The following is a 10,365-nucleotide window of genomic DNA, read 5'->3' on the forward strand; positions in this document are numbered from 1 at the left end:
AACTTGACAGGTATGTGGTTATGAAGGCATTTTGTCGTAATTATGCATTTCTGAATGTATTTACCGTATCTTTGGCTTTTTAAAGGCGCACTGCAAATTTGAGGGTTTTGGGTGTGCCTGATAGTTGAGGAAAATACGTTTTTTTATTTTATGTCTTGATGACATTGTTATACATGACTTGTATTTTTGTTACATTGCTGCTTGTTTGGTTTGACTTTTTATACTTTTATTTTGAATTAGTCGTTGAAGTATTTCAGTTACTATACTGTTAAAGGGTTTTACATCCTATTTTTTACACTATTTGCACTGTGACTTCATTTTCAAAATAATTTGCAATTGAAGTTATTATAGTTGTCATATTGACTTTGTTTGGGCTGGTGCAGAGTCATCAGCCTGTTGACAAAACTAAAGAGATCATTATTGACTTCAGGAAAAACCAGCCCAACCATGCCCCACTTCTCATCAACAACAAGGCTGTGGAGGTTGTCAGCAGCACCAAGTTCCTAGGGTTGCACATCACAGACAAACTCACTGCATCACTGGTGAAGAGGACACAGCAGCGCCTGTACTTCCTACGGAGGATGAGGAGAGCCCACCTGCCCCCACCCACCCTCATCACATTCTACAGGGGCACCATAGAGAGCATCCTGACTAGCTGTATCTCTGTGTGGTGTGGAGGCTGCAGTGCCTCCGACTGGAGTAGTGTGAGGAGGGTGGTGAGGACAGCAGAGAAAATCATCGGGACTTCTCTCCCCTCCATTCAGGACATTGGCCAGAAGCGCTGCCTATCCCGAGCCAAAAACATCATTAGGGACCCCTCTCACCCCCATCATGGACTGTTCACTCTGCTAGCTTCTGGGAAGAGGTACTGCAGTGTGCGGTGCAGAACCACCAGGTTCTGCAACAGCTTTGTCCCCCTGGCCATTAGAGTGTTAAACGATCAATCACACACATAGCAAGCCTACCCAGCTGCTAATCTGTACATCTGTTTGTTTGTTTTTTTTGTCCTTGCACTATTGGCAGTTCTCTTGTACCTAGCCACTCCTTTGCACATCTGTTCTCCTTTGCTTACCGTACTCCATTGTTATTGTTATTGTATAGTGACTTGTTTACCTGACTGCCCATTTTGCACATCTGTTCAGCTGCTCCTCTTGCACTCTTTGCACTACTGTACAGTGCTCATAGTTATAATTATTTAGTATATTATTTAGTATTTCAATACTCCAACTCAATATTACATATTTATATCTGTACATTCAAGGAAAACTGTGCGGGTCAGATGTATCGACATTTTGTTCTGTATACATGTGTACATGAATGACAATAAAGTATATCTGAATCTGAATCTGATTTCTTTGGTTTTTTTTTATTTGACTCTCTTGACCTTTGTTCTGAAACATTTGTAATATAAATATTTATATTTATTCTTTAAATCTGTTAAACTGTGCATTGTAGTTATTTCATTAAAAAATACGTATTTGTCTAATTCTATCATAATTCTACACTAACTCAGGGGGCTAGGGCAACCTATGGCACGGGAGCCATATATGTCTCTTTTCATGAGTACACAAAATACAATGTTATTTGAGTTCAGTACACATTAATATACCGGAGCCATATCCCCCTAGTGGGAGGTGGCTAGAGTCAAGAACACATTCATATTTCTGTCTCTTTCTGGGAGATTGATACAGAGGAGGGGATTCACAGCCCCCTCGCTCAACCCAACTGCTGTGTTGGGAATCATTAGGTGACCAAACCCCCCAATTCCAATCCCTAATGCCGAGCACCAGACAGGGAGGCAATGAGTACCAATGTGGTAAGTCTTAGGTATGACTTGGCCGAGGCTTGAACCAGCAACTTCCCAGTCTCGGGGCGGGTGCCCTACCCCGGAGTGCCTGGAGCAAACCCACGCAAGCACGGGGAGAACATGCAAACTCCACACAGGATTGTTCGATCTAATGACCTCAGAACTGTGCCGCGCTCGCGCTAACCACTGCGCCGCCGTGCTGCCCTAGCTGCAATGGGAGTATTTTATTTTTTTATACTGTTAAAGGTTTGGGAATTTGTATTGTTTAAACTATTTGCACTTTCTCACTTTTATTTCAAAATATTGTGCAGTATAGTTGACATGTTGACATTCTTGACTTATTATTTGTATTTTCGTTACTTTACTGCTCTTTTTGACACCTTTGGCTTTTCTTCTGAAACAGTTATTATAGAAATATTTCTATTTATTTTCATTCAGTTACAATATGACTTTTAGTGACCTAAATATTTGTACTGTGTTTATGTGAAACATTGAATAACAAAAGGGGGAAGGTTCAGTTATTCAACGTTTTTAGGTGTATCTGATCTGAGATTATACATCAGAGCCTCATTGCTCCTCTTTTAAATGTGTGTGTGTGTGTTTGTGCTTTCCAGTATATCTTTTCATTATACTCCGGCCATTCCCGCGTATCTTTGACTCCTAGCTGATTCTAGTACATAGGAAACATAAACAGGTGAATAATAAATGTAGCAGTGTTACATCTGACTTCATCCTCATCAATTCAGCATTCTGAAACTTAAAGCGCAGAATAATTGGGAGAGGGGTAATGTGGGGAATCAGAGCATGTAATCTACCCTTGATTTGCCAGTTCATTTTTCTTCACAAGATGTAGTTTCACCAAGGCCTACCTTACGAAAAAAACTAAAGGAGGAATGAGAATTTAATTAGCATAGGCAGATTGTTAGCCAAAAACACCAGTATCTATCATCTGAATAATCCTAAAGGGGGTTATCCTCCAGAATAATGGTAGGTGCTGGTATGGTGGAAGAGATTAATATACAAATAAAAGAAACATAATCAAAAAAGGGTGTAGGGCCCAACAGAGCAGCATCCCTTAACATCCCACTACCCAACCAACTCCATGCAGCCCTGGTAGCAACCCGGCACGCAAATCCCACCCAGGCAGGAGTCAAGTCAAGTCATGTTTATTTGTAAAGCCCTTAATCACAAAGAGTCTCAAGGGGATGCACAGACCACAGATTACTGCAAACCAAAGACTATTATTACATCATCCCCTGATCTAAAACCTACATGAGGGCAAAGAAAAACTTTAAAAACCTCAACATGAGGAAAATGATGAAACCTTAAGAAGGTACGGCACATGAGGTAATCCCCCTCCAGGAGCAACATTTATTATGTATAAAAACCTATATCTTGTAATAGTTTTGTCAGATGTTAAGTTTATGTACTTTATTGTCGTGAACTTATTGGCACATAGACTCAATGCATTCTTAAAGTTATTTGCAGTTTACACTATTTGGAGGAAAAATTAAAGCTACACATTTTTTGTACGTTTATAGATATTTCAATGATGTGTCCCGGGTTTTGAGTGTCAATGTGTTCATATAAAAATGTAAAGTTTATTCTTTTTTTATTCTTTTATCTCTCTTTTTTACTTTTCAAGTCATTTTTATTTGAATAGCCCTTAATCACAAAGAGTCTCAAAGGGCTGCACAGACCACAGATTATTGCAAACCACAGACTATTATGACACCATCCCCTGATCTAAAACCTACATGAGGGCAAATAATACACAGATCTTTTCAACATAAAATATAGGTTATTCATATGTTATAGAATTTAAGTGTGTTTCAAGTCTAGATTCAAACATTCCCACTGAGGTTGCAGATTGAATCTCAGGAGAAAGAGCATTCCACAGAATGGAGAACGCTCTCGAACCTGCGGATCTCTTCCTGGCTCTTGGGATCACTAGTAGACCAGCATTTTCAGAGCAAAGGCTCCGGACTGGAACATAGGGGCAAATTAAATCTGAAAGATATGAGGGAGTCCATGCATGATTTTGTATACTACCAACAGAATCTTAAAATCACATCTTAAGCTAACAGGGAGCCAATGCACGTTAGCTAAAATCGGGGTAATGTGATCAAACTTGTCTTTGTTAAAAGCCTTGCTGGAGCATTTTGTCCCAGCTGAAAGCTCCTTTTGGACTTTGCGAGACTGGAGAGTAGTGCTTTACAGTAATCGAGACGGGAGGTAACAAACGCTTGAATCATAATCTCTGCATCCAACTGAGACAGCATAGGGCGAATTTTAGCAATGTTGCGAAGCTGGACAAAAGCTGTTCTAGTAATATTCTTAACGTGTGTTTGAAAGGACAGATTGGGATCAAATATGACACCTAAATTTTTGACTGAGTCACTCTGGGTGATATATTTTTTGAGAACAAGTCACCGCATTTAGATGGACCAATAACTAACATTTTTGTCTTTTCAGAGTCAAGGCACAAGAAGTTGAGTGGGATCCATTCTTTTATCTCAGTCAGGCAGGCCTCCAAATTTTCACAGTTTAGTGTGGCAGATTCCTCCACCAGAAGATATAGTTGAGTGTCATCTGCGTAGCAATGGAAACTGATATAATACTTCCGAATAATATCACCTGATGGAAGCATTTAACGCTGAAAAGGAGGGGGCCAAGTACGGAACCCTGCGGAACACCACAGGTAACACAAAAGGGCTCAGATGTCATTTCACCATATTTAACACAGTGCGTTCTATCTGAGAGGTAGGATCTGAACCATGAGAGGACGGTTCCTGAGAGACCAATCCATTTTCCAGCTGTTCTAGTAGGATATTATGGTCCACTGTGTCAAAAGCAGCACTAAGGTCCAGCAGCAGCAAAAGTGATGAAGCGCCAGAGTCCATTGCCAGTAGAAGTGATTACCTTAATCAGGGGTGTCGCAGTAGAGTGGTTAGCGCTGAATCCTGATTGCATAGATTCCAAAAAGATTGTTCTTGGATATAAAATCATTCAGCTGCTGTGCCACAACTTTTTAAGTACTTTAGAAAGAAAGGTCTATGATTACATAAGCTTTCTGGATCAAGGTTGGGTCGTTTCAGTGTAGGTGTAATAACAGCGGACTTAAAAGCCGCTGGAACTACACCTGAGGAGAGTGATATGTTAATAATATTTAGAACTGAAAGTCCAAGGACCCCAAAAAGACCTTTAATCATTGAATCTCGAAGCGGGTAAAACAGGCAAGTAGTCGGTTTGGCCGTATTCACCACCTGTTTAAGATTTTCAAGTGACAGATCACTAAATCGGGAAAAAATCCCTGGACAGCCATCGTGTCACGCATCTATATATTTCAGACCTTTAATATGCGATGTATTAACATTGTCTTCAGAAATGTCTTCCCTGTATGCGATGAATCTTTTTATCAATTAAGTCATGGGCTGAATGGGTAAAACAATCTGGACTAATCTGTTGCCTCATTAGCAATGTTACAGAGTCGAAAAGGAATTTTGGGTTATTCTTTTGTGCCGCAATCACCTTCGAAAAATAGGCAATTGCCGCTTTATACTTTAACAAGCTGTCAAACCAGGTTTGACGAAAAACCTCAAGCTTTGTAGCGTGCCATTTTCTTCCAGATTTCCTGCAGTCATGTTTAAGCGATCTAGTTTCTTCAGTAAACCAAGGCGTGCGTCTTTTAGGTCGTGATTTAAGCCGTAGGGGCGCCACAGAATCCAGGACACTAGCCAGGGTAGCATTAAACTCATTCATGAGTGAGTCAATAGAGCCTTTATATAAAATAAACAATGCAACTACTCCTGAAAGAAGATCAGAGAGCTCAGAAACTATGCCAGTGCTAAACCCTTTAGTTTCTTTAATAAAACATTTAGCCAGCACCTCAAATGTAACTAAATAATCATAAGAAATAACGGTAGTACTCGGTAACTCCTTCACATTTGAGGATGAAACTCCCCGAGTCAGAACCAAGTCTAGTGTGTTTCAATCTTTATGAGTCTGCGAATCAATCAGTTGATTAAAACCAAATGTGTCAATTAGAACCCAAAACGCAACAGTGAGTGAACTGAGTGGGGAGCTCATATGAATGTTAAAGTCCCCCATAATTATTATTTTGTCTGCATACACAACAGACAACAGTTCAGTTAATTCATCTGAAGAAAACTGAGTATGGTCCTGGTGCGCGATAAATAGTTACTACATAAATTGACATTAAAGAGGACCGCATGACAAGAGCCTCAAACACCTTACAATTGTTAGAGGTATGGGGAGTATGTTTGAGTATTTTTTCAGAAATCAGCGCAACACCGCCACCCTTCTTCAAAGAGCGTGCTACATGACAGCTCACGTAGTCTTGAGGAGAAGCCTCATTTAACGGTAAAAACTCATCCGGTCTCAACCAAGTTTCACACAGACCAATCAGGTTAAGTTTGTGATCACGAATAAGATTATCAACAAGAAGAGCTTTAGGAGCAAGCGATATAATATTTAAAAGACAATAGTCTTTGATCTGTGCAAACCTTTGAGACGCTTTGGGATTATACGCAAATAAACATGACTTGACTTGACTTCGCTGAATCATTTATCTTAGCTGATGTTTTTGTAAAAATCGTCACAAGATGTCGCTGTTCGGGCGTGTTGAGTCTCAGGCGTCGGTTGACAGGCTATGAAGAAATATTGGTGGAATTAGGCATAATTCCAACATCTTCGTGTCCTCTGCCGTTTCGCCGATGTAGCTCCCTTAGTTTAACACCATTGCCCGAGCGACAGCCCCCCTTTTGTTTGCGATCCCTACGCCGTCTCCGCTGCTTCGTAAGTGGGTTGGCCGCAACCCTTTGTATTTCTTGCGGGATATCAAAGGTGGTATAAAAAGTGACCAAAAAGTCGAAATTCAGACGCAGACCCAAATATATAAGTTCCTCTCGACTATAGGTATAATTGGACATGCATGTGTCCAGAAAATGAAGCAAAAAAGACAAGAGAAAGGTCATAAATGAAAAATTAGCTGAAGAGCTGTGAGTCGCTGCATCAATGCGCGCCGCCATCATCCGTTACACCTAAAAACTTGTGTTATGTATTTGTTTCTTTTGTCTCTTTTTCAATTTTTTTATTTGTATCTTAATATTTCCCTTTTTTAAGTCATTCGGTGCACAACCTTACATTGGTAGTAGGTGATTGGTAATGTGGGTATTAAAACAACAGAAACAACCTGAAAAGCTGTTTAGGACCGTCTCTTTTTAGTGAGCCGAGTTGAAAAATCCAAATCTCTAAAAAGAGTCAGAATCTCTAAGTCAACTCTAGTCAAAGACGTCACCGCAGTGTTTTGTAATTGCTTAGAAAATTTCAAATTCTTTGACATACAAAAACTTCTATTTAAGGTAATGTAAATAGTTACTTTCCCTGTTAACTAGTCACTTTTACTCTAGAGAAATACAGTTACTAAGACAGTTAATTTTTGGAAGAAGTAGTGAGTAACTATTACCAATGACTTTTTGAAATAATTTCATTTAATCATTGTCCAATGTTTCGTCTTTGGATAGCTCATTTAAACTTAGCAGGTTGTACAAGAAGCTTATTTAATGTAATTGTGGAGTTTAACTTTTCCACATTTGAAGTCTGTCACCCTGTTTCTTGCTGACACCAACCCCACCTTTGCTTGACCCTAATTAGATTAGTTTTTCTAAGCAATTGTAATTATTTTATCCTATTCTATTCTCTTCTATTCTATTCTAGTCTAGTCTAGTCTAGTCTAGTCTAGTCTAGTCTAGTCATGAGGGAAGCTTCAAAAAATGTATGATTATGGATGTTAGATGATCACGACAGTGATGATGCATATTTGGTCAGGGGGCAGTAAAAGCCAGACTTTCTTTTTTTATTTACATCTGTAAATTAGAAAAAGAAGTTTTGTGTCGATGGTTTCCCTGGTCCTCATCTGCTGCTTCTGCTGTGGACCTCCTGGACGATCACCACCCGGGAGTTTTTATTGCTGCTGGTGGTGCTTGTGCTAGTGCTGCACAGAATAAGAACAAAAAAGAACTTGAGTTCTCCCGGGCTTGGGATTTCACCTCAGCTTGCCTAATTTTCACCTGGTGCCTTCTCCGTCCATCAGGCGGCGGTACTCTGCGATCTCCAGTTCCAACCGAGTCTTGATGTCTAGAAGCTCAGCAAAGAGCATCTTCTGGTTCTCAACGTCAGCTTTGAGCTGCGCCAACTGCTCTTCCAAGGCCACCACCTGCCTCTGGTAGCCTTGCAGCATGCTGGAATAGCGAGCTCGTGTCTCAGCCAATGTTGTCTCTAGAACCGTTTTCTAGCAGCCAAACCATTCGGACAATAGTTACACATTGAAACTGCAACAGGATGTCTTCTGTCATCTCACTTTAGAATCAAACTTTTGTTTTGTGTGATACCCTTCTTAAATAATGACTATGTAGGCTGTTGAGGTTTCACCTGGCTAAGCTCTGCCTGCAATTGGATCTGCAGATTCTGGAAAGTTCTTCGCAATTCACTCATCTCGCTTTTAGTCGTCTGAAGGTTTACGGTCACTTCCTTGTTGAGCTCGGCCGTCTGGACATAAGCTCAGTTTAGATCCCGTCGACATGCGTCCTTTTATTTTGTGAGTCAAGAGCTTTAGTGCTCACCTTGGCCTGGAACCAGCTGTCCAAGTCTCTGCGGTTTTTCGCAGACACATTCTCATAATGATCTCGGATTCCGGCCAAGACGACAGACAGATCCTGCTGAGGAGCGGCATCTAACTCCACGTTTACTTGTCCGGTCACCTGGGACCGGAGGGCAAGGAGGTCCTAAAGGGGGGCAGTGTTGGTAAGAAAGACAAATTTTTCAGACTTCTTTTGTCATATTTAATGAATGTACAAGTCTAGTCTCCAATGTTTTACCTCCTCATGGTTCCTCTTCATGTAGAGGAGTTCCTCCTTCAGACTCTCCACCTGCATCTCCAAGTCGGCGCGACTCATTGTCAGTTCGTCGAGAACCCGCTTTAAGCCTGCCGCATCCGCCTCAACCGCCTGGCGCATGCCCAACTCATGCTCGTACCTTGATTCCATCAAAACATTTAGGCGATTAGACCAGAAGTTGACAGATTGCGAACCATTATAATTGTCTTAAAAGTGAAATTCAAGTAACTTGACTTCTTAGCCAAAAGCCTCTCAAATGTAGTACAATAGTACAGTTTATGTAAGATCAACCTGTTTTCAATTTTAAACCAGAGTACATTTCTGGCTTTTCAAGGCATCACTCACTTCATACGGAAGTCATCTGAGGCCAACTTGGCGTTGTCGATGGCAAGAACTAAGGCAGCATTGGCACGGGCGCCGTTTTGGATCTGAATGATGAAAGGCAACGACAGATGTTTTCCATAAAAGTAAATAGTTACAACTGAGACAGTATCTCTGCATGATGGACAATTCTGTCTTCAAAAGATGGACTAGCACTTTTACACTTGGTCAAATGAGTATTTTGACCAAAACAAGCCAATAAAATTTTATAGACTTCATGGCCCTATTAAAATCCAAAATTTCATTCTAAATATAGTCATTAGATTTTTTTTTGTGTCACTAGGTTTAGACCAGTATAGTTCTGCCAGTGAAGACTAACAAATATTCAAAGAGTAGAGAAGACAGCTTAATCAAAATGTGGTAGGTTATCATTGACTCTGAAGAATAAAATATGTGTTGATCCAAGTTAAGTGTGGAACTCACCCCGTCCTGAAGCTCTCTGATCCGCGCGAAGTAGGAAGTCCAGTCATGGGCCTGGGGACCGACTTTATTTGCCAGGAAGTTCCTGATTTTTAGCTCGAGATCTGCATTTGCCGCTTCCAGCTTGCGCACTTTGTCCAGATAGTTTGCCAGCCTGTCGTTCAGGTTCTGCATGGTGAACTTCTCATTGGCAGAGATGTCGATGCCGTCGGCCAGGCCGAAGCCACCGACACCACCCATGGCTGAACTCATCCTGGAGACGCGGACCCCAGAACCCCCTGCGCCCCCGTACACGCTGCCTCCGCCGAAGCTCATACTGGACATACGGACCCCAGAAGAGCCTGCACCGCCATACATGCTGCCAGCACTCATGCTGGCTGCACCCAAACCGCTAACGCGGGATGATGAAACGTAGCTGCGGGAGGAGATGGTGGCCATGCTGCAGAGAGTGAAGACCTGCTGGTGCAATGGAGCCTTTTAAACACTTGATTATGGTTCTGGGTGTAGCAGAGAGGAGCCACACCCTAATGATGGAATGAGCAACATCCTGGTAGGGTTGCAGTATCCTGAGGCTTAAAAAACGCCCTCTTGACGTCCAGCAGTCTTGGTATGTTAGCACCTATTGGCTTCTCAGAGCAGTGCCCATTGAACACACCCCACTGCCCCAGGTGACAGCTACCACCTCCACCCCACTTTGAGGTGCCCCCAAGCTGTTTGATTCCAAAATGCCGACTGGTTTTGCTGGTCTAACTAGTTCCAGAAATGAGGTGACACGCCTCAAACGACCACCACCAGTCTCTTTTCCATCAACTGCACTGCAATCTCCAAAATGATTTATAT

General features: G+C 41.6%; 1 protein-coding gene across 1 annotated transcript; it reads right to left on the bottom strand.

Annotated features, from left to right (window-relative positions):
• Positions 1–7,723: 7,723 nt before the first annotated feature.
• On the bottom strand, positions 7,724–9,963 carry LOC148374831 (keratin, type I cytoskeletal 50 kDa-like). Its single transcript, XM_088341350.1, has 7 exons — positions 9,529–9,963; positions 9,070–9,152; positions 8,707–8,863; positions 8,452–8,613; positions 8,261–8,377; positions 7,900–8,120; positions 7,724–7,823 (listed from the first exon to the last, which is right to left on the bottom strand). The coding sequence occupies exons 1-7, from the start codon at positions 9,961–9,963 to the stop codon at positions 7,742–7,744; spliced, it is 1,257 nt and encodes a 418-aa protein (XP_088197476.1). The 3' UTR covers positions 7,724–7,741.
• Positions 9,964–10,365: the final 402 nt, after the last annotated feature.

Source organism: Urocampus carinirostris, chromosome 1 (assembly GCF_059441175.1).
Source record: "Urocampus carinirostris isolate Australia breed hairy pipefish chromosome 1, RoL_Ucar_1.0, whole genome shotgun sequence".
Lineage (NCBI taxonomy): Eukaryota > Metazoa > Chordata > Actinopteri > Syngnathiformes > Syngnathidae > Urocampus > Urocampus carinirostris.

Excerpts from the sequence above, each read along its gene's own strand:
- LOC148374831 (XM_088341350.1), bottom strand. The coding sequence starts at position 9,963 with ATGGCCACCATCTCCTCCCGCAGCTACGTTTCATCATCCCGCGTTAGC. Across the intron at positions 9,153-9,528 it reads TCAGAGAGCTTCAGGACGGG|ATCCAAAACGGCGCCCGTGC; the intron begins GTGAGTTCCACA and ends TTCATCATTCAG. Across the intron at positions 8,378-8,451 it reads ACAGCTGGTTCCAGGCCAAG|ACGGCCGAGCTCAACAAGGA; the intron begins GTGAGCACTAAA and ends GCTTATGTCCAG.